Source organism: Pseudomicrostroma glucosiphilum (assembly GCF_003144135.1).
Source record: "Pseudomicrostroma glucosiphilum strain MCA 4718 unplaced genomic scaffold BCV69scaffold_3, whole genome shotgun sequence".
In the NCBI taxonomy this organism is placed as follows: Eukaryota; Fungi; Basidiomycota; class Exobasidiomycetes; order Microstromatales; family Microstromataceae; genus Microstroma; species Microstroma glucosiphilum.
Genome location: NW_020289915.1, coordinates 654,153 through 676,431, shown reverse-complemented (window position 1 = coordinate 676,431; position 22,279 = coordinate 654,153). Strand labels below are relative to the sequence as shown.

At 56.4% G+C, this 22,279-nt stretch overlaps 8 protein-coding genes across 8 annotated transcripts; 4 read left to right on the top strand and 4 right to left on the bottom strand.

Moving 5' to 3' along the window:
• Positions 1–68: 68 nt before the first annotated feature.
• On the top strand, positions 69–1,307 carry BCV69DRAFT_281343 (putative 25 kd subunit of DNA-directed RNA polymerases I, II and III). The gene is made up of 5 exons (XM_025491957.1): positions 69–207; positions 309–575; positions 761–900; positions 987–1,084; positions 1,171–1,307. The coding sequence occupies exons 1-5, from the start codon at positions 136–138 to the stop codon at positions 1,215–1,217; spliced, it is 624 nt and encodes a 207-aa protein (XP_025349501.1). The 5' UTR covers positions 69–135; the 3' UTR covers positions 1,218–1,307.
• Positions 1,288–3,978, bottom strand: BCV69DRAFT_311150 (ubiquitin binding protein). The gene is made up of 2 exons (XM_025494836.1): positions 3,613–3,978; positions 1,288–3,521 (listed from the first exon to the last, which is right to left on the bottom strand). The coding sequence occupies exons 1-2, from the start codon at positions 3,820–3,822 to the stop codon at positions 1,446–1,448; spliced, it is 2,286 nt and encodes a 761-aa protein (XP_025349500.1). The 5' UTR covers positions 3,823–3,978; the 3' UTR covers positions 1,288–1,445.
• A 1,006-nt stretch (positions 3,979–4,984) lies between these two features.
• Positions 4,985–10,455, top strand: BCV69DRAFT_246397 (beta and beta-prime subunits of DNA dependent RNA-polymerase; the record flags this gene model as incomplete). The annotated part of the gene is made up of 2 exons (XM_025490205.1): positions 4,985–5,074; positions 5,140–10,455. The coding sequence occupies 2 exons, from the start codon at positions 4,985–4,987 to the stop codon at positions 10,453–10,455; spliced, it is 5,406 nt and encodes a 1,801-aa protein (XP_025349499.1).
• Positions 10,456–11,527: 1,072 nt separating this feature from the next.
• On the bottom strand, positions 11,528–14,499 carry BCV69DRAFT_141137 (hypothetical protein). The gene is made up of 2 exons (XM_025489285.1): positions 13,916–14,499; positions 11,528–13,816 (listed from the first exon to the last, which is right to left on the bottom strand). The coding sequence occupies exons 1-2, from the start codon at positions 14,293–14,295 to the stop codon at positions 11,608–11,610; spliced, it is 2,589 nt and encodes an 862-aa protein (XP_025349498.1). The 5' UTR covers positions 14,296–14,499; the 3' UTR covers positions 11,528–11,607.
• Positions 14,500–15,540: 1,041 nt separating this feature from the next.
• Positions 15,541–16,723, top strand: BCV69DRAFT_140871 (hypothetical protein). The gene has a single exon (XM_025489283.1). It carries the CDS (start codon positions 15,635–15,637, stop codon positions 16,307–16,309), a length of 675 nt encoding a protein of 224 aa, XP_025349497.1. The 5' UTR covers positions 15,541–15,634; the 3' UTR covers positions 16,310–16,723.
• Positions 16,724–18,409: 1,686 nt separating this feature from the next.
• Positions 18,410–19,042, bottom strand: BCV69DRAFT_297630 (DNA binding methylated-DNA--cysteine S-methyltransferase; the record flags this gene model as incomplete). The annotated part of the gene is made up of 4 exons (XM_025494134.1): positions 18,410–18,441; positions 18,522–18,623; positions 18,703–18,933; positions 19,012–19,042. 4 exons carry the CDS (start codon positions 19,040–19,042, stop codon positions 18,410–18,412), a joined length of 396 nt encoding a protein of 131 aa, XP_025349496.1.
• A 118-nt stretch (positions 19,043–19,160) lies between these two features.
• On the top strand, positions 19,161–21,629 carry BCV69DRAFT_140963 (P-loop containing nucleoside triphosphate hydrolase protein). Its single transcript, XM_025489284.1, has 2 exons — positions 19,161–19,739; positions 19,812–21,629. The coding sequence occupies exons 1-2, from the start codon at positions 19,320–19,322 to the stop codon at positions 21,465–21,467; spliced, it is 2,076 nt and encodes a 691-aa protein (XP_025349495.1). The 5' UTR covers positions 19,161–19,319; the 3' UTR covers positions 21,468–21,629.
• BCV69DRAFT_246572 (hypothetical protein) lies at positions 21,565–22,180 on the bottom strand (the record flags this gene model as incomplete). The annotated part of the gene is made up of 2 exons (XM_025490217.1): positions 21,565–21,822; positions 21,911–22,180. 2 exons carry the CDS (start codon positions 22,178–22,180, stop codon positions 21,565–21,567), a joined length of 528 nt encoding a protein of 175 aa, XP_025349494.1.
• Positions 22,181–22,279: the final 99 nt, after the last annotated feature.

Here is a 22,279-nt window from a genome sequence, read left to right as displayed (position 1 = left end):
CCGTTTTGCGCGGAGTGCAAGCGGACTGACTGCCTCCAAATCTCAATTGTTCCGATCCTCCTTCCTACGATCATCCCTCGACGTATAACATCGCTCCTCCTTCGCACTACCAGTACCTCCTTCTCTGCTCCGACGATGGACGACGAAAGAGATATTTCAAGGCTGTGGCGAGTCAACAAGACCATCCACGAGCTCGTAAGGGACAGGGTACGTAGCAGGCAGGACATGCGCCTCGTGCCAAGCGAGTGCATCAGTCCGCTTTACTCACTTACCCCTCCCCTCTCCGTCTACAATGACCCATCTTGCAGGGCTTCCTGGTTGCCGATCATGAAATCGAGGTGTCTTTGGACGATTTCAAGGCCGAATTCGCAGCCAACGGGACCGTAGATCGTCAGAAGCTTAACTTCTTCACACATCTCAAAGACAATGAGGAGGAGAAGATTCTCGTCTACTATGCCCTTGAGAAGAATGTTGGAATCAAGGGAATGAGGTCTTTCATCGGAATTTTGGAAGAGCAGAACATCCAGAGGGGGATCATGATCTGGAGTGAAAAGATGACGTCGGCGGCTAGGAAGGTAAGTTCGTCATGGCGCCCCCTACTTGCAGAGCAGCAGGGCAGTGGGGAGGTCTGAGGGCTCTCTGAAGGCATGAAGCCGCTGCCCTGCTAGCATCCCCGTAGGGTTGGGAAGGCAAATGTCTTCTGGGCATTGCAGCAACTCATGTTTCTTGCTTCCTTCCTCGATCACTCATTTCTCCATAGGTCATTGACGCCATGCGGATGCAATTCAAGCTGGAAGACTTCGAGGAGGCAACTCTCCTCGTAAACATTACTCACCATCATCTTGTACCGAAGCATGAAGTCATGACAAAGGAAGAGAAGACAGAGCTGCTGCAGAGGTAGTGAGTATACAGGCCCATGTCAATTTCTACCCCGAAAGTCTGCTCTGACATCTCACACGCCCTCGTCCCTCACTCTTGTCCTGCAGTCGTCTGAAAGAGACCCAGCTGCCCCGAATCCAGATCAACGATCCGGTGGCTAGATACTTTGGTCTGACACGAGGTCAAGTCGTCAAGATTACTCGTCGTGAGTATCTCTGAGATTCACTCTACATTCCCCTCTTGCCGACATGATTTACTGATCCACCTATCCGTCCTCCTCTGCCCCTCCAGCGTCGGAAACATCGGGGAGGTACTGCTCGTACCGGATCTGCATCTAATCGTCCCCTCTCTTCTCCTTCTTGTACTTTTATCTCTCGACACGTTCACTCTGAATTCAAAAAAATCACGCTAGCGTCATCATAAAGTCATGATCATAAAAGTCGAGGATGCAAATGCGTGGTACAATGGGAGACAGGTCGTGAGAGTGAGCAAGACCGACCGACCGACCGACCGACCGATTCCTTTGCCACATCTTCCGTACGCCCTTTCTTCGGTGCCAGGCCTGATTACAATTCGATGAGAGCAGGCACGTCCGCCTTCTGCCATTGCGCCGAGTTCCTGCTGTTAGCATTCGCAGTCGCCTCGGCCTGGCCAGGCTCGGTAGTAGGCACAGAAGGAGCGTCCCAAGCGTAGTACCCGCCTTCACCACCACTGGGGGCAGCACCGACGACACTCGGATCTGCATGCCCATTGGCGCGATGTGCACTCGAGGCCTGGCTGTTCGAGCCTGCATCGTATGGAGCCGAGGGGGCGTTGGAGACCGTGGGGGAGGTGACTCCATTGGGGTAGTGCTCCGATGCCGCTGATGGAGCATACCCTGCACCTTGGTACGGATCGCTTGGCGCCCCTTGCTGTGCCTGTAATTGTTGCTGTGACTGATAGGAGGGAGCACTATGTGGACCGCCTTGTTGAGGTGCATTGTAGTCATACGCAGACTGCTGACTGGGAGCCTGAGCATAGTACTGACCCTCGGGCTGCGGAGGAGTAAAGTACTGCTGCTGAGGGCCCGCACTCGAGGCTGGTGGCGACGAGACGTGGGAAGGGGCGTACTGTTGCTGCTGCAGGGACTGCTGTTGATGGTGTGCTGCGTACGGAGCAGCTGAGGCTTGCTGTGGAGAGTCCATGGGAGCAGATGGCAGGGAAGGGTACATACCCCCGCTGTTCTCAGCGGGAGCTTGCTGGGGTCCAGACGGAGCTTGCTGTGGCTGGAAAGGAGGTTGGGAAGCATGGACGTACGCCTGCTGCTGCTGATGCGGCTGCCAAGTGTAGTTGTTCTGTGGCTGCTGCTGTTTATAGGCGGGCTGCTGATACGGAGGCTGCCCGTAGTCGTATGCAGCAGCAGATGGAGGCTGATAGCCGTATGCCCCAGCAGGACGAGACATCTGAGCGTCAAGAAGACGGTCGTACAACCGGACCGCCTCAGTCAGCTTGTCGTGCATCGACATCAGGACCCCATGCCTCCTCCCAGCTTCATCTAGACTGCGAGCCATTTTAGGCCGTGCTGCTGTCGCTTTGTCGTAGAGGGATTGCACTTGCGGATTTGGCGCAGGCTCAATCCCAGTCTGCCGAGCGTGCTGCTCTTGTAGTCGAAGAGCTTGTGAGAAGCTCAGAAGCGAATCAACATCTTGCGGGGGAAGCTCGAGGGATGGGGGCAGCGGCAATTTCGATTGCTGCTCCTGCTGATATTGCGAGCTTTGCGGGGGAGCGCCGGGAGCATAAGCAGCTTCATCACTGAAGTCAGCTGGAGCACTCGGCGGCGGCGGCGCATACTCCCGCAGACTCGCAGCAATGGCAGCGGCGAGGTCTGGGTCATCGTCTGCGTCTGTTCCCTCGAGCATACGGCCGTTTGCTTGCCGTGTCGCCCTTTGCGCTGATGGCTCGGAGGGCGCTGAGGTCAGACGCGAGCTCGAGGCACCCCCACTGTCCTGCAGCGAGAGCTTAATGGCGAGGGCCAGATCATCCTCTTCGCGCTTGCTGTTCTTGGGCTTACTACCGATCGTGGCGGACCGATGGTGCGAAGCTGCGCCTCCTCTCCCGGATGGAGCAATCATGGGCGTTGCTGTGCTGGTCGACCGTGTGAGCTTTGGCAGATTCTTTGGCGGGGCTTTCTTGTTAAAACAGCCGTCGCAGACCCTGACGTCCTGGCCGATGCCGTACCATGGCAGCGCCATAGTGTGCGACGAGCACTGCTGACAGAAGACGTTACCACAGTTCCTGCAGTGATGCTTCCTGTTGAAGGTCGTGAAGCTGGTCCGACACCGCAGACACACATCTCCATCGACCCATTCTGGCGCAGTGAGCGTCTCGACGAACGCCGCAGAGGCAACTGTCGCTGAATCTCGGGCCGGGAATTGAAAGCCTTCGTCTTTCATGAGTCGATATGCTTGTGTCATGTAGCCCATCTGCGAAGGCTTCGCCTCTGCGATCTGAGCCCATTCCTGTATGAGACGCAGAGCTTTGGCTTTGACCTCATGGTTGACAGGGGGGCTGCCTAGCATACGGGTCAAGGGATCCATGAACTCGCGAGATGCCACTTCAGCGAGGAAGTGATCGCCTCCATTCTTGATGCAGATGTCCGTGAGCTGCCAGGAGGAGGGGCAGCGGGTCAGACGGTGGGTCAGTATTGCAGCCACGGCAGAGACACAGCTCTGTCACTCCACATGCGCCACTTACCCCTAATGCAAGTAGTACGACGTTGGGATTGGGATCGGTGATGCGCTTCTTGATGATCTGCATTGCATTCTTGGGCTGAACCTGTTTGGATCTGACTTGATCGCATACCTCGAGGTTCAGAGCGATGTCCTCCTGTCCAGCCGGTAGCAGCTCTGAGGTAGCCTTGCCGACTAGATCGGCGAAGGGATCAGAGCCCCACCACAGGGACATGACGGCAAGCTGGTCAAGGCGAGGCTGCGTATGCTACGATTGCCGGCAGATCAGGCGATGCAGAGGATGACGAAAGAAGGAAGAGATGTAGCTGCAGTAGTAGCAATGGTGGTAGATGGTAAGGTATGGTATGAGATCACCACGGAGATTGCATCGTTGCTAACGGAAGGAGCCTCCGAGTCTGGTCCAGTCTACCTCCGCGCCTCGGTGGAGTCGACTGAGCCACGCCACGCCAGGCGGGTGAGCAAGCAACCCGCCCACCCCCACGCGGGCGGGGAAGAGGCGCCAGGCGGGGGCATCCACTGCGCGCGGTGCGAGGCGCCTCTCTGCCCGCCTGGCTCGTCTCATCGCAGGCGCCTCTTCCTCCTGCCACCCGTCTCACCCTCCCTACCCATCCACTCTGCCACTGCTCCTTGGTTGGAGCCTCCCCCCTCCTCAGCCATTCGAAAGATCGCATACACTCGTACCGCTCGACTGCATCCCTTCACTGGTGACCTGCAATCAGCCCTCGTACGCGGATCGCGTCTCCGAGCGTAAAGAAGAAGAAGGAAAGACGGATCGACTGGACTCGTACCCGCTGTGGCGTTTCCGATCAACATCCCCTTCTTCCCCTTCACCTCGTCTCACACGACTCTCGCCACTTGAGGAAGCTCTGTATCGACAGACAGACGACGACTGCGCCAGCTCGAATTTGAACGAGGAGAGGATCACATTCCAAGCGACGGATCGAAGGATTAGAGTAGTCAGCGCTGCAAGCAGATAGCTCAGCAAAGACGCGCTCTTCTTCGCTTTCCTCAGCCTCGGGAATCGGATCTTTGGGCTGAACACTTTGGACGCAGGCTGGCTAGTGTTTGGAGAGGCAGTAGACATAGATCAACACCAGTAACACTGGCAAACACAAAAAAAGAGGAACACGGTCTTTTCTGGGTGGTGATTGCGTTGACAGGAGGAGAGATACTTGCCACAGTCTTTGACCGAGTCAGTATCCTGCACTGTTGAGAGGCAGCTCTGTGTGCCGCCCTGAACATAGATCAAGCGGTGCTGATGCTTTCTCTGGCTCTTCCACTCGTGCAGTAGATACCGGATAGCCATCCGAACCTGAAGCGGTAGACCTGCCGATCCATTTCCCTACACACTTCGTCTCCCTAATCGCATTCACATCATGTCCAACGGATATCGATTCGCATATTCTTCCCAGCCCCAGCGGTTGGTGAAGGAGGTGCAGTTCGGAGTTCTCAGTCCAGAGGAAATTGTAAGTATCGCACTGGTCGCTCGGTCCTCCGACGTCGCTCACCTTCAGCATCTATCCGCCCATAGAACAAGATGTCGGTTTGCAAAATCGAGTTCCCTGAGACTACGGACGAGACAGGAAAGCCAAGGGCAAATGGTCTGTCGGATCCTCGCCTAGGCACAGTTGACCGCAACTTCAAGTGTCAGACTTGTGGTGAGGGCATGGCAGAATGTCCCGGTCACTTTGGTCACCTCGACCTTGCACGGCCCGTCTACCACATCGGATTCATCAACAAGATCAAGAAGATCTTGGAGAGCGTCTGTGTGCACTGTGGCAAGCTGAAGGCTGACGCATTGACTACAGACGGCTTCGCAGAAGAGCTGCGTTTGACGAGCAAGAACCGCAAGCGCAGGTTCCAGAAGGTGTGGGAGCGCTGCTCCAAAATTGCCACCTGTGAGGCTGATGAACCGAAAGAAGAAGATGAAATGGGAGATGGCGAGGAGAAGGTCTCTCACGGTGGGTGTGGTCAGGAGCAGCCTGCCATCCGAAGGGAAGGCCTGCGTCTCTACACACAGTGGAAGAAGACAAAGGAAGACAACGAGGATGGTCAGGGCCCGAAGATGGCACAGCCCGAGAGGAAGAAGCTTTCTGCTGCCGAGGCTCTTGCTATTCTCAAGAGGATTCCTGACGAAGACATCGACGTCATGGGTCTTTCTAGAGAGTGGGCGAGACCAGAATGGATGATCATGACGGTCATGCCTGTTCCTCCTCCGCCGGTACGACCCGGTATCTCGGAGGGCGGCACAGCCAAGGGCGAAGATGATTTGACCTACAAGCTAGCAGAGATCATCAAGGCTTCGCAGCAGCTTAAACGCTTCGAGGAGGAAGGTGCACCTCCTCACATTGTGGACGAATTTGAAGACGTCCTTCAGTATCACACGGCTACCTATATGGACAACGATATCGCCGGTATTCCCCAAGCCCTTCAGAAGAGCGGACGACCGGTCAAATCGATCCGAGCTCGTCTGAAGGGAAAGGAGGGTCGTTTGCGAGGAAATCTGATGGGAAAGCGAGTCGACTTCTCAGCTCGTACCGTCATTACTGGTGACCCGCATCTGGACCTTGATCAAGTCGGAGTACCTAAAAGTATGGCCCGCAACTTGACCTACCCAGAGCGGGTCACCCCCTACAACATCTCTTACCTGCAGCAGCTCGTCAGGAACGGGCCTACGGAGTGGCCAGGGGCGAGATATGTCATTCGAGACACCGGAGAGCGTATCGACCTCAAGTACAATCGGCGAGGAGACATGGCTCTGCAATTCGGCTGGATCGTCGAGCGTCATCTTAAGGATGGTGATTACGTCCTTTTCAACCGTCAGCCCAGTCTTCACAAGATGAGTATGATGTGCCACAGGATCAAGTTGATGGACTACTCGACGTTCCGTCTCAACCTCTCGGTCACGCCTCCGTACAACGCTGACTTCGATGGAGACGAAATGAATTTGCACGTTCCGCAAAGCGAAGAGTCGAGAGCAGAGCTGAGCCAGATCGCTTGGGTGCCACGGCAGATTGTGTCACCCCAGGCAAACAAGCCTTGCATGGGCATCGTGCAGGATACGCTCTGTGGTGTTCGTAAGTTCACACTTCGAGACATGTTGATGGACTTTGAACAGGTTCAGCAGGTGCTCCTTTACGTGCCAGAGTGGAACGGCGAGATGCCTATGCCATGCATCCTCAAGCCAAGACCGTACTGGTCCGGCAAGCAAATCTTGTCGATGTGCATCCCTAAGGGTATCAACATCTTCCAGGGCAGTGAGGCATTGAAACCGACCACCAACAACTTTGCCGACACCGGCGTCCACATTGAAGACGGCGAAATCCTCTTCGGTGTCATCAACAAGAAGATTGTAGGTGCTCAGGCTGGTGGCCTTATCGACATCATCTTCAGGGAGAAGGGACATGTGACATGTCGCGACTTCTTTGGAGGATGTCAACGGGTTGTCAACTTCTGGTTGCTCCACAACGGGTTCAGCATCGGTATTGGAGACACCGTCGCAGACAAAGCTACCGCTGCTTTCGTCACAAGTGCTATTCAGCAGGCCAAGACGGAGGTAGCGCGACTGATCGAGGACGCGCGCCTTGACAAGCTCGGGACAGAGCCAGGAATGACACTGCGAGAATCATTCGAGGCGGCTGTCAACAAGACACTCAACACCGCTCGTGACTCTGCTGGTACCAATGCCGAGAAGAGTTTGCCCGATTGGAACAATGTCAAGCAGATGGTCATTGCTGGTTCCAAGGGATCTTTCATCAACATCTCCCAGATGTCCGCATGCGTCGGTCAGCAGAGTGTAGAGGGAAAGCGTATTCCCTTCGGGTTCAGACATCGTACACTGCCTCACTTTGCAAAGGATGACTTCACTCCGGAGAGCAGAGGCTTCGTCGAGAACTCGTATCTCAGGGGCCTGACCCCACAGGAGTTCTTCTTCCACGCAATGGCAGGTCGAGAAGGTCTGATCGACACGGCGGTCAAGACGGCCGAGACGGGTTATATCCAGCGTCGTCTGGTGAAGGCGTTGGAAGACGTCATGATCTGCTACGACGGAACGGTGAGAAACTCGACCAACAGTGTGATTCAATTCGCTTACGGAGAAGACGGCATTGACGGAGCCAAGGTCGAGAGACAAAATCTCCTCACGCATACACTCACTCATTCGGAGTTCCGAAGGCGCTTTAGGGTGGATCTGCAGGAGGGAGGCTTCCGCAAAGGCAGTCTTCAGGCTGGTCTGGATGACTGGTCACCAGAGCTGCAAGACTTGTTGGACGAAGAGTACACACAGCTAGAGCAGGATCGCAAAGATCTTCGAGGATTCATCTTCAAGACCGACAGGAACGACGTTCAGCTGCCCATCAACATTGCTCGTTTGGTACTCAATGCCAAGCAAGAGTTCAGGGTAGACCCTCGCAAGCCTAGTGACTTGTCTCCCGCCGATCTTATTCATGCGGTACGCGAAACCCTGGACAGGCTCATCATTGTTCGAGGCAAAGATCGAATTAGCAAGGAGGCACAAATCAACAGTACACTGCTTCTGAAGATCCACCTTCGAGCTTACCTCGCCAGCAAGAACGTCATCGAATACCTCAGACTCGATCGGAGATCGTTCGAGTTCGTCCTTGGCGAGATTGAAGATCAATTCGCGAAAGCTGTGGCAAACCCCGGAGAAATGTGTGGCACTCTGGCCGCTCAGTCGATCGGAGAGCCTGCGACCCAGATGACGCTGAACACGTTCCACTATGCTGGAGTCGCTAGTAAGAACGTCACATTGGGAGTGCCGCGTCTGAAGGAGATCATCAATTGTGCCGAAAACATCAAGACCCCCATGGTCAAGGTGTATCTGAAGGCTCCCTACAATGGATGGGGAGATCACAGCGAGAATCAGCAGGCGCTGGCCAAGCCGATTCAGGCTGCGCTGACGCATACGACGCTGCAGACTGTCACTGGTGCCGTCGAGATTCATTACGATCCTGACCCGACAAATACGAAGATCGCCGAGGACCAAGACTTCGTGGAGTCTTTCTTCGCCGTGCCCGACGAAGAGGTAGAGCGGACGCTGGACCGTCAGTCGCCTTGGCTGCTCCGCTTGATCCTGGATCGTGGTCAGATGCTTGACAAGAATCTCACAATGGCAGAGGTAGCTGCTGAGGTATCGCGGATGTTCGGAGACGACGTCTTTGTGATGCATTCCGAAGACAATGCGGACCAGCTCGTCTTGCGAGTGAGGACGGTCAACAATGAGCCCGACAAGGAAGCCATGATCGTCGACGAGGAGACTTTCTTGAAGCAACTGGCTATCCAGATGCTGACAAGTATCGATCTGAAGGGTATCAAGGGAATCCGAAAAGTCTTCATTACGAAGACCGACAAGGACGCGATGCGCATCAATGCCACTACAGGAGCATGGGAGAAGGTGCAGGAGAACATGCTTGAGACAGAGGGCACCAACTTCAGGGAGATCCTTGCCGCCGATCACGTCGATCCGAACCGCACAGTCTCGAACAACTGTGTCGAGGTCTTCCACGTTCTGGGTATCGAAGCTGCTCGCATGTCTCTACTACGGGAGAGTAAGCAGGTCATTGAGTTCGACGGTTCGTACGTCAACTACCGTCACTTGGCCTTGCTATGTGACATTATGACCAGTCAGGGTATCCTCATGGCAATCACAAGACACGGTATCAACCGGACGAACCAAGGAGCACTTATGCGCTGCTCCTTCGAAGAGACCGTTGAGATCTTGATGGAAGCCGCAGCGATGGGAGACATCGATGACTGCAAGGGCGTCGCTGAGAACGTCTTGCTGGGTCAGATGGCGCCTATGGGCACGGGTGCGTTCAGCGTCAAGCTCGATGTCGAAGCTCTCAAGGACGTCATTGTCGACTACCGAATGCCTGTGCAGGCAATGATGGCTGCTGCAATTGACCCTTCGGGCAGCAAGACACCTGGTGGTATGATGACTCCGTACGACTCGACATCACCTCTGGGAGACGATGCTTTCGGAGTGCAGGATCAGGCAATGTTCTCCCCATTGGCTCAGCCCGGGGAAGATGCTTACGATGGATGGCTTGCTCCTGGACAGAGTCCAATGCGAACGCCAATGGGTGGCCAGTCACCGGGTGCCGGTCTGTATGGAGCTTCGCCAGGCTATTCGCCAGCGTCTCCGGCCTATGCAGCGATGTCTCCTGGCCGTGGCGGCATCTCGCCTTGGGTGGCACGTGGTGCTGCTTCGCCGAGTGCTGGCTACAGCCCGGCTTCCCCCAATATCAACTTCGGAGCCACATCGCCGAGCTACAGCCCTACGTCTCCTTCGTTCAGCCCAAGCTCACCGAGCTTTTCGCCCACGTCGCCAAGAGGCTACAGCCCTGCGTCGCCGAGCTTCTCGCCAACGTCGCCAAGGCAAGCGTCACCCACATCGCCGTCCTATTCGCCTGCCTCGCCGCGGTGGAGTCCGACTTCGCCCAAGGGCTACTCTCCTGCTTCGCCGGCTTATTCTCCCTCCTCGCCTCGCTTTGCTGGTGCAACGTCGCCCAAGATGCCTGGAATGTCGCCAACGAGTCCAGCCTACTCGCCGACGAGTCCTCAGTACTCTCCCACCTCACCACAGTACTCCCCAGCCTCGCCTCAGTACTCGCCGACATCCCCGCAGTACTCGCCTACCTCTCCGCAATACTCTCCCGCTTCACCAGCCTACTCTCCCTCGTCGCCAAAGTGGTCTCCGACGTCGCCCCAGGCCAATGGAGCACCCAATGGCAACGGTGCGAGTGGTTCGCGGCCGAGCGGCGCCTCCTCGCCCAACAGAAGCCGCTTTACGCAGCAGAGCTCCTGGGCTTCTGGCGGACGGCGGTGAGTCACCACCAAGGAGCGGCCATGCTCTTCAGGCCAACCAAACCCTTGAACTACAAAAAGCTTCCTCCTCGCCCCTGGAATGTCTGCCTTTCTTTGCTCTTTCCTTCTCACGAATGTCTTTGATGCTCCTATGCCCAACCTTACTTTTCTTCCCGCACTTTTTTTAACGCTATTCTTTGCCCACCCCTACCACCTCTCCTCGACCCATACTCATCTATCATCCACCCATCCACCCCACCTATCTCCCTCTATCGCACTTGTTCACTACTAAGACGTCTACATCCATCTATCCATCCCACCCACCCATCCATCCACCCATCCACCCGCCTTCACAACATCAAAAACGAAAATGCACAAAAAGGAAGTTTTCTTACCCGTCTATTGCTTGTCGTGCTTCCTTGTGCAAAGAGAGTGAATAGGGAGAAGGGTGTGCCTTTATCGCCTGAGAGGGGTAGCGGGCGTGTGCCCCATCGTTGATCAGTCTACTCATGAGCTGGTCTCGTTGCTTGACGATGTATCATGGCGAATGGGCGAGGCAGTAAGGGCGACGAGCAACGCAGCGCACACAGACGTCTCACATGAGGACACAGACTTTGGGAAGGGACAGGAGAGGAGAGGAGAGGACGAGAGACGTGAATTGAGACGTGAAAGAAAGAAAGAACGACCAAAGGACTGACTGGGAATTGGAATTGGGGATTGGAATTGACTATGAGTACAAGAGGTTGAAAGGTGGGACTTTTTGGAGACGGGGAGACCGGAAAAGGGATGAAAGGAGGCAGGATAGCTTCAGCTTGTTACTTTTGGCTGGGGATTTAGGCATGAGGATAATGGGGAAGATGGCCCGAGGGACCAAGATCCAATTGCCGGATGAGAGAGATGCTGAGGGATGCTTCTAATGCTGAATCTACTCGATCTGGAATGAAGAGTGGGAGTAGTCGAGTCTGACTGAGTTGAGGGGTTGGGGCCAATTCTTGCGTTGTAGGCTATGGACATGTGATTGAGGTCGGGATCTAGTGGTGTGGAGGGTGAGGATCACCCTCCTGTAGTGTGAATTGTAAAGTATGGCGTCCGTCGGTGAGCCGGAGCGGTGCTCGGCCCCGAAGCGTCTATCTGGTAGTCGTCTCAGTCGAACCTGCCTTTGCCAAAAGAGATCTCAGTAGCGACCAGCGGCAAAGAGTCCACCTAGACTACTTCTCCTCCTCCTCTCCTCTTCCTCCTGTGCACGCATCTGCTGCTGATACTGAATTTGATGCCACTGCTGCATCTGCTCCAATTGCATGTTCATGGGCACATTGTTGAAGGGCATCCATCGACTGCGATTGTCCCCTTCGGTCGACGCCGCATTCTGGTTGATACCACCAGTGGTCAGTGGCGCAGAGGTGGGCTGCACAGCACTGGCTAGTTGACTGGATGGACCAGAGGTAGAGGCGGAGCTTCCGTAGCTGAAACCGTACGCCTCTGGTGACAGACGAAGCGGGCGGATCGGCAGAGCCTGCCTCGAGGGAGAGTGCGACATCGACAGCGAGCCACTCTGATGACCTGCATTCGTCTGCCAAGATCCTCGCGGAGAGGCAAATGCAGCCAAATTCAGGCTACCCCTCCTGGCAGCGGAAGCGGCGGCAGCGGTGGCAGCATTAGCAGCCGCATTGTTTCCTCCGGTAGACCAAGGAGCGCCGTTCGAGCCACCAAAGTAAGAGACGGGAGGGGGTAGGTGCAGAGCTGGCAGTCCCAAGTCTTTGCCAGCAGCAAGCTGGTAGAAGGCCAGACCTCGATCGTCCCCACTACCTTGAAAGCCGGCAGGAAGGCCGTGTGGGCCAACGTAGCCTTGAGTCAAGCAGTTGGGAGTCAGCGGCTCTGCGAAGATCGAACGGTAGAGAGCATCGTCCGGGAAAGGCGCACCGACACTGTCATTGCGAGAAGCCAGGTAGTCAGAGCCTGCATGAGTGGTCTGAGGTAGCTGCTCTGCACCGAAGGCGCCGGCGCTGCTTGCTCGAGAGTAGCTGCGACAGGGGTAGCCGTCGAGCGAAGGAGCTTCTGCAGATGGTGTGAGACCTGCACGCTTGCTTTCACGACCGTTGATGTTGTTTGCCTCGTCACCTGTCTCGAGCTGATCTTCTCTGCCGCGCTTGCGAGACAGCGAGTTGGCGCTGCTGTCAATGCTGCTGCTGCCGCTGTTGCCACCAGAAGACAGCCTGGGAGCACCCAGATGAGTTGAGTGTTGCCATCCAGTCATTGCGGGCATCGAGGATGGAGCCGTCGTAGAAGATAGCGAGCCATAGCCGGATCGGCTGCCAGTCGACAAGGGTGAAAGCTTGCGAGCTGACATCCTTCGCTGCTCGGGGGAGTATGCGAAGACATTGTCTCCGGCCATTGGGAGAGTGCTCGTGGCACATGTCGAAGCGGCGCTGCTTGCGGTGGGAGCCGATGAATACGTCGAGTACTGTGACAGTGGGCTCGGACTTGTGGCGCCACCACCTTCCTGGTTAACGGGAGGGAATGGGTGGGATGGCGACCAGGCTTGAGGTAGCGACTGCTGTGAGGGAAGGTGACTCTCGCTAGAAGGGCAGAAGCCAAGCTGCGAGAAGGAGTAGCGCAGAGGAGGGTAAGGCTTGGGCGACAGTTGCTGAGCCGCAGCCTTGCGCCTAGCTGATTCGCGCTGCTCCCTCTTCCACAATGCTTGCGTTCGTTGAGTGAAGAGGTCGTCAATAGTCTGGAGCCATGCTTCATAGTCATCCTGGTGGACGTATATGCGCATCTGCAAGCCCAGCCAGAACTCGACTTCCATCTTTGTGATGTCTTTGAGAGGGATACCACTGATGTCAGACCACGTCTTGTTCGTATAGGTGTGGTCATCTAGGAACTTGTTGCCGAGCATCATGGCGGTCACGGACAGTCGATATTCAGAGCCTTCCTGACCCCGGAGCTTGGGATGTTGCAGCTTGAGCCGCTGGACATAGAGCAGAGCCAGAATGAGAACAGACGTCGAGACTTGTGTAGTCTTGATAGTGTCTCGGATGAAAGCCACGAACTTCTCCTGAGGATGGAAACGACGGTCGGGCGAGGAGCAATCGTCGAAGGAGCCATTGGTCCATCCGCTGGAGGCGCCTGTTCCCCTTCGCAACTGGTGATCTGTATCTGCCGACTGCCAGACTGCAGTGGAAGGCGCAGACACCGAGGTACCGCCGAGCATTGCAAAGCGGTCATCGCCAGAAACGCTGCTCGACGTGGGCCCTGTCCTTTTGCCAGCAGTAGCTAGTGGAGAAGGTTGATGAGGGGCAAAGGCAGCTGTCGGGCTTCGGACAGGTGTCATAGGCCGCGAGGCTCCAACCAATGTGCTCGAAGAAGGCGAAAACCAGATCCAGCTGGGGAGAGTGTACGCCACGGCTCTTGTCAGCTTTGTCGTCGACTGCGAGGCCCAGGTGGACGCTCGCTCTTCGTTGCTTTCCCAGGGGCTTACTCACCTAATCAGCTCAGCGAACCACTTTGCCAAGGCATCCGTACTGTTCTTGGGCGGCGCGCTGGAGCGCCGCCTCTTCGGGGACCACATAGCTTGTTGCTTCTGCGGAGGTATAGCAGAGACGCTGAGGTTTGCATTTGATGATGACGCGGACTCCACCGAAGGTCCAGACGGGGGCAATTGGGAAGTTGAGGCCTCCCACTGGCATGCGTTCCTCGCAGCAGAAGTGCTTTGGTTTCCATAATCGAGAGTGGCATCATAGATAGTCCTACTGCTGCTAGCCACCGGGGCTGCGTCGTGGTAATGCTGCTGTACCATATCCTTGGACATCATGCTCGGCCGTGTGGCTACAGGCAGCGATGTCAGCGGCAGGGCTACTGTCATCGAGATGGTAAGGACTTGGGGTGTCAGACACCTGGTCCTTTCTTTTCGTCCGAGGACAGAGGAATTACCAAGTCTTCACTGTCATCCAGGGGAAGGGGACGGCAGCAAATGTGTTCGGGTGGAGGGTGTTCGGACAGGCAAGCGAACGCAGTGGACCGTTTGACCTGTAAAGCGTTTCCTTGGGCGAAGAGGCAGGTAGGGCGATGGGGCAAGATTCGTTTCTTGGAGGTCGTTGGAATGTTCTGGGACAGGAGGAGAAGGGAGAAGGGTCGATCTGCAGTAAGAGCAGTCGAGGAATATATGCGTCGTGGGTGATGGTTGTGATGCAGTCGTGTGATGGCTCGTGAGCAAAGGTAAGGGCCGTGATGATCCGGACCTTGAGAATAGAGAAGGACGAGGTAGGGACAAATGAATGACCAGTCTGAGTGGACGCTGGAAGGGAGGGCTGTGGGGAATACTATTTCCAGGGCGGCCGGGATAAGGTGAGGAACGAGGGACGACGAAGGGAATTGTCGGCAAGCAATGAGGCACACACGCACCTCGTACCGCCGCACCCGCTCCACCAACTTGCGATGCGATCGTGAGGGACCAACAACCCAGCGGCACCAAATTGGGCCACTCGGTGGAGGCACGTTGGGCCGGAGTTACGGCTTCTCGCTGCTGCTGTTGCTGCACAGCGACTATGCGAAACAAGGGGGGCGAGCAAAGAGAGGCACGAGGCGCAGGCCAAGAGAAGAGGGGCGGACCATGGCCAGAGTCTGGATAGAGTAGCTCTAACCCTCTTGCACCCGCTGGCTCAGACACAGGCAAGGTTGTGCCGAGGTGTGATCCATCGTCGTCGGTGTTACCTCGGTAGGAGGCCAAGGCAATCTTCCTCGCCTCGAGGGGTCCGTCGAGTGGGATGCACGTCTTACTTCCGTGCGAATGTCGGGGTGACAATGTCCGCCTCACGGGGCAAAGTGGGCAAGGGCAGGGCAGGCAGGCGAAACAGGCGCAGGCAGGCAGGCAGGCAGGCAGGCAGGCAGGCAGGCAGGCAGGCAGGCAGGCAGGCACACAGCAGACAAAGCGATCCAGGGCGCCCCTTCCGCGGAGAGACAGTCGCAGCACAGTAAGCTTCTCGGGCCGCCAGAAGCCGTGGCCAGACCACCATCGAGAATAGCCACTGGTCCGTATGCGAGCGGCGCGGCGGCGGTGTAAGGAGGCAATGAATGCTCCTTGAAGCACAACGGCGGTGCGCTGTGCGGGAGCTACAAGACAAGGGGACCGCCCTCTGCGTTTCAGCCCTTGGTCCTTGGCGCGGTGCCAGTGCGTCTCAAACACGGGCCGAGCAAGGCCGAGGATGGCTGGCACGCAGGCGGGCAGGCGGCAAGGCGGGCGCCCAACCAAAGGGAATCCGACGTCCGACTTTTCTCGTCCGAGTTTGAGGCAAGCAAGAGTTGGCCCTCAAATCCAGCCATGGTCATCGAGACTGACATTGCAAACGGGAGAGGCGGGACTCGGGCGGCCAATGCGACGTTGCGACGTAGTTGCGGCGCAATGTGAAGATGGAGAGGGTGAAATTCAGTTCAAAGGGCTCGAATTTCATGACGAAGCGGCGTTACCGAGGCGGAACTCATCATGTGGCTCCCCGATGCACTGTCAGGCAGGCAAGCAGCCCGGGGCTGAATTGCATCAGGCATGCTATCCTCATTTGGGACTGTGGCCCTTTTGGCGAGCCCCCTCGCTGCCTTTGTCTTGTGTGTCAGTACGACATTTATTTGACTCGCGGCTTGTTCTGTCGAGTTGTGGCTCGGCTAGATTTTTCGATGAGCCTCCAATTGCGTCTCATCTCGGCAAAGCCCTCGTCGCGTGCCTGCCCGCTGCGCCCTTTCCCCACCGCTCCCGTCTAGCAACACACATGCCTGCCGAGCAAGGCGTACTCATGCCGAGCCAAGAAAAGGAAGCTCTCCTACGTGGATCGCCGATGGAGTGTGATGACCGCGCATTGCCGAGAGTAGAGCAAGCTGCGTTCTAAACTTGCTCAATACAAGCAAGCACGCCGGATGTGTTGCACCGGTCATGCTGAGCATAGCGCCTGCAGCACCGCCATGGTGGACCTGAACAGATCGACGAGCCGAGCTCAGCATTGAAGAAGGCGCGCCGGCAGATGAGCGAAGCAAGGCCACCCTACTTTACACGCCCTACACGGCCAATCCATGCACGCGTCTGAGACAACCTCCGCCCATTCAGCTGATATGAGCATCGCTTAGCAACCGAGAGTCGGACAGCTTCATTGATCCTAACCCTACGGAGCCCCAGGCAATGACAGTGTAGCGAACTGGAATGTATCGCGTCGTGCGACCAATACTTGCTCCGAAATCTAGTACGCCTTGCTCAGGGCTGTGTAGCCCAATGACATATGAGCACTCCCGTTTGCAAGTCGGGCTTCCCACGCGCAAAGTGACTCACGCGCAAAGTCGATTGCTCTAAACTATTTCTTTCTTGCGCCGATCCCTTCGGCTCGTTGCTTAGATGATTGGCCAGATCAATCCTTTCCGAGACAGTCATACTCGGCGCCAGTGATGGTGAAGCTCAGCTCAGATCAGCTCAGCCCAGCTCACCCCGCTTGCAGGCGAAACTCTGTTGCACAGGAGGCGTGATCGGTGGCGATCCAGGTCGCCCTCCTGATGAAGGTAGAGAAGCTTCACCAGTGGGACACCGTGAAGTGACGGAGATCTTTCCGAAACGAATCGCCAAAGCCTGGACACAAGGCCATAGACCCCGACCTTCGCCTACCCCGCTCAGTAGCCCGCGTGGGCAGTTGCTGCTTCCGACCCCGACGTAGCAACGACGGAGACGCATATGCACTGGGGCCTTCAGTGGCCGACGACGTCTCCTCTCAGTATTGCCTCTCCGCGCTCGATGAATTTGGCGATCGTACACATAACACTATCCGAGCTCAGCAACTATCAACCTCGCTTCCTCGCCTTCGCCTTGCCCTTTGATCGGCCGAGTGTGGGAGGAATGAAGAGGCGTTTACAGCGATGGCGCCGCGTAGGGCGACAAAAGGACTACGAATGTCCCTCCGCAACCTGGGCCTTTTGCTTTCCACATCCAGACTTGGCAGTCCGGCGGGCGCAAGGACGGGGAGTAATCTCGTAAAGGTGCAGCGGGGCAGCATCATTGACCCGTACGACGAGACTGAGTCCCAAATCATGGGCCAACCCAATCGGCCGGCCCAAGGAAGGATCGACGGCGGACGTGTAGCCTTGGCAATGGATGGGCTCTAGACCAAGTGAGGGTCTTTCACGACGGCAATTGCGCTATCCGTTTTGCTGAAATGACCGTGCGTGCGTATGCGCCTTACCCCCTGTTGACCATTGCGGCGGAGATGGGTCGGAGAGCAACCGAGAGGAGCTTTTGGTCAGCCTTCATCAGCCCAGACGGCATTGACAACCGACCATGTAAGGGTCTTGCCTTCAACCGACCTCGAAATTATGAGATTTGGTACACAGCTCGATCAGCTCGCCAAAGAGGAGGAAGCGAGGTCCGCATGTCTAAGCGAGACAGCAAGTGGGGACGATACGAGGCCTCTGCCTTTCCCACGCCTCTTGCCAACCCCGTCTCTCTGCCGGTCTCGAAGCCTATCCCCCTAGCAATGGTACCCACTCTTTCGGGGCCGTAGGATGCTAGCGTGAAGGTGCGTAAGTCGAGGGATCTGAAGCGAATTCTGCTGTTATATTCTCATGGGCGGGCAACAAATGTCCCACAGAGGAGCCGTCCCTCGTCGATCGTAGTCGATCAGAGGAGGATGTTGAGGCACCCTCTCCGTACCACAAGAATCGCCCGCGCTTTGACATCTTCACCTGCCTTACGGTGACGCCCACACACGCCCAGTGTAGGCGTGGGAACCGTACTACGCCAATCTTACCTCCCCATTTCTGCTAGTGGCCCAGACTTGCGGACATGACATTTACGCCCCCGTTGTCGTAGTGAAGCTTTCGCCTTCACTGAATCGGCATGTGCGAGGAGTGTTTCCAGGAAGAGAGTCTAACATTCTTCGCCACGCACGAATTCTCTGAACGTGAGAAAGACGCTTGCGGCCGATGCGTTTCGGATTGAGACTCGGCGCGCCTCATTCCTCATTTAGCTCGACCGATTCAGGGACTACCGGTGAAAATCAGCGATGGTGTAAGCGCGTCGCCTTTGTGTCGCAGACGATCTCCTGGCGCCGCTTTGGCACTCACACCAGCCGTAGCGTGCCAAGGAGACACGGTAGGTTCCACCAGAGCCTGGTCTGATCGAGGTGTCGACGCCTGCTCCGACGGCATCCGTCACCTCGACGCCTTCTGTGCGAATCGGTAATAGAGAGACTGCATCAGGTCTAATCTGCTTCGTGCGTGGCGACTTTGCGCTGTTCCCACACACCTTCTCTCAGCCTTTGCGCTTGTCTGTTAGCTCCTTCGCCGCCATCCCCTCGGTCAGAGATGGCCCCAGATGAGGAGATCACCCTCTGCCACGGCACGCTTGGGTCTTGCAGAAACTTCAGAGCCGCACCTACCATCCTCGAATGCCTAGGCGAGCCAGCTAGCCGCGCAATATGACCGTAGCTGGTGACGTGACCAGGTGGAATCATACGTGTGATCTCATACACTTTCGCTAGGCATGAGGAAAAGAGCTGGAGAGAGGTAAGAAGATTCTGTTGCTGCCGACCTACCCTCACAGCTCTGTGCTCACCGTGGAACTCGGCCGCATTGACAGTTGTCATAGTTCAGCTCAGCTGGATGATCAAACCCTCCCACCAATTCGGACGTCGCACACTTTGAGTCTTCTGTCTCGCCCAGCAATGAGAAGATCTTCGATGTGGTATAGCGGCCAGACACGGAAAGGAGCCGCTTGTGGTCGTTCGCTTCCTCCACACGCGGCAAAACTCATCCTCGTCTCCGCTCGTCCTTCCTCTGCATGGGCCGACTAGACCGGCTACCTTCGCAGCGGCGTACTGAGTAGACCAACAGCCGTCCACTGCTGTCGACTTCCCTATTGTCATGGTAGACGGCTCTCGCAAGGCCTCCACCTCGCGCCGCCCTCGGTCGCGATTGCCATCGCGAAGCTACTCACCCCTATCCGTCTCGCCTTCATCCTCTGTCGAGTCGCTCCTGACGGCTCAGGCCCGACCCCGCCCTCTCAAGGTTGTCATCATTGGACCTGCGTCCGTGGGAAAGACGACGCTACGACAACGGTACTTCACTCGTCGTTTCCAGCGGAATTACAAAGCGACTATTGGGACTGACTTTGAGGCAAAGGTAGTGGAATGCAAAGGGACGGACTGGGGTACAGCAGCCGATGCGCAAAAGTCTGGTCTCAGGACTGCGAAGGGCAAGGCCAAGGCGACGGACTTCGTAGGCGGCATTGCCGAGGACGAGGAGATAGGCCCATCTCGGAAGATACTGCTGACTGTATGGGATGTGAGTCCGCATTGGATGTTCTTACCCTTGTCTTACGCTCACTAACATCGATCCTTCACCTACCCCTATTAGACCGCAGGCCAGGAACGCTTCAGAGCCCTGGGATCGGCCTTCTACAGGGGCGCTGATGCGGTGGTCATCTGTTTTGACGCCTCGTCCGAATCTGAGGCACAAGTTCAGCATGACATACAGGAATGGTACACTGACTTCAAAGACAAGTCAGGCTTGACAGCCTCTCAGAATCGGCCGTTCTGCTGGGTCGCAGTGGGCTGCAAAGCCGACCTCAGAGGCGATGGCGCGGTAGCGAGACGGCAAGTCAGGCAAATGCTCAATCGCCTCATCGCGCGGAGGGGAGGAGACAATGCTGATGGTGGTCTGCAGACAGGCGGGGAAGGTCAGGGCGATGAGCCCCCTGCAGATCCGAAAGACGTACTCTCACGAGAGGGCATGCACGAGGAAGACGACCGTGATCTTCACATTGACGAGCATGTCCGCAACGGGGCTGTGAATCAAGAGCAAACGGAAGGCGCTGAGGCAGGTGTGATACGCGATCCCATGGAAAAGTTCGAGATTGGCGCCAAGCCGGGTGAGAAGGTTAGTAGGGCAGATCTGAAGCTGGGCAGAAGTCCTTCAGCAGAATGCCAAGATGAGATCCATGGCCATCTGCAAACGACAAAAGGCATGATCAGAAGTCGGAGCGATGCGACGGATGCGACGGTCGAATCCGTGAATACTGTCCGCGAGAGGGCCAGGGCGGAACAAGAAGACAAGCATCGGCCCTTCCCGAGCTCTTCACCTCCACCATCCAGTGGCAGTCTGTCGGTACCGCCCCGGACGCCTCCTCCAAAGAAGTCTTCCCATCTGCGACGTCCTCGGAACGAGCGTGGCGACAGTGATGGTACAGCACCAGTCGATGTGCGCTCGCGCTACGACTCCAACATCTCCATCTCTTCTTCAGCTCACTTGAGCGTCTACCATACCCCAAGAAATTCACAGATGTATGGAACGAGCTCTTCCGCTACAGACAATGAGACTGGCTCGCCTCGAGGTGTACGCAAGCTTGGTCAGAAGGCGTCACTCAGTACTCTCGGTAAGGACGACGATCCGGCCCTCGCTCCAGAGACGGAGAAAGAGCAGACAGCATTCCGTAGTGGATTGCTCTTAGAGGAAGATTCTAACACACGGAAGACGGAAGCCACTGCGACGCCAGTTGCTGCAGATCCGCAGAAGCATAGTACACCAGCCCGCAGGCGAAGATCCCTCTCTACAGCTTCGGGTCAAACGCTCGCTGGTGCCAAAGCCAAGGTACATCGACAGCTCAATGGCGCCGAAGCGGCTGAAGGGGAGCTGCAGACTCCTGTGCGCAAACACCTGGACGATCTTCCCTCACCACCTCGACCGATCCAAGGCTTTTCCCTCTTCTACACTTCTTCCCTTGACGGCACCAATGTCCAGGCCGTCTTTGAGCACATCATTTCCCGCTGCTCGGCCAAGTGGGACTGGGACGAGTATACGCATCGTATGGATGAGCTGCATGCCAGACGACGTAGCAGACTCCTGGCTGGAGGCGCTGGGGTGAGACGGAGGAGGAGCATTTGGGAGACTCTTCGAGGCGGTTGGAAGGGTGTAGGAGGGAGTGAAGACGAGGAGGATCGCATGGATGAGGAGATGAGGAGGATGGTGAGACTGAGCGATGGAAAGGGAGACGACCGGGGCGGATGTTGCTGATGGCTCTGGCCGTTTCTCCTCAATATTCGTCGCTGCGAATGCGATGCCAAGTCTCATTTGCTTCTCATCGAAGGGCCGCGTAGGTAACAGCATGCGCTCACGGCGTCTCAAATTCCACTCCTTCCATTGCCTTTCCCACTTTTGGTTGTTTTCTGCTTGCGAACTCCCCCTCCCCGCCGAGCATCGCGTCTGCCACTCCCAATTGCGAGGGATCATTTCCTTTCTGCTCTTCTGTGACTGCCTGCTCGCCCTGCACGAGGGAATCGTCAAAGTTGGAAGAGACGCCCATGGACTGTTGAATGTTGTCCTGTTGGAGTTTGGAGTCAGACAGGGATTGTTGGGAGGATTGTAGTTGCTGGAAGGGCATGATGGGGAGAATGTGGTTGATACCTTTGTGAGAGAGATGGAATGCGAGAAGTTACACTATGACGGGCAAGACTTACTTGACTGGTCGCCTGAGCTACCTCTTCTACGCTAATCCTGCCCTCTGCGAGAGCTTCTGCCAGCTCTGGATTGTCCTTCTTCAGGATCAGAGAGCGTTGTCTCACCGCATCTCGGTATTCATTGCCTGTGGAAGAGCCGTTGGCCTGGAAGATTGCTTCCTCCAGCGAGGAGGCTAGCTGGGAAACGTCGGAGGCGCCGCCCGAGGGGAGAGAGGCAGCAATGGACGTCTCTAGGAGCTTGGCGGACCTGCTGCGGATATCGTCTGTCATCTTGAAGGGCTTTGGGAGGATGTCTTCGATGGCAAAGAGGCCCACAAGATATGTTACAGGAAGCTTGTGCGGGAGTGAGCTTCTTTGGATCGTGTGGAG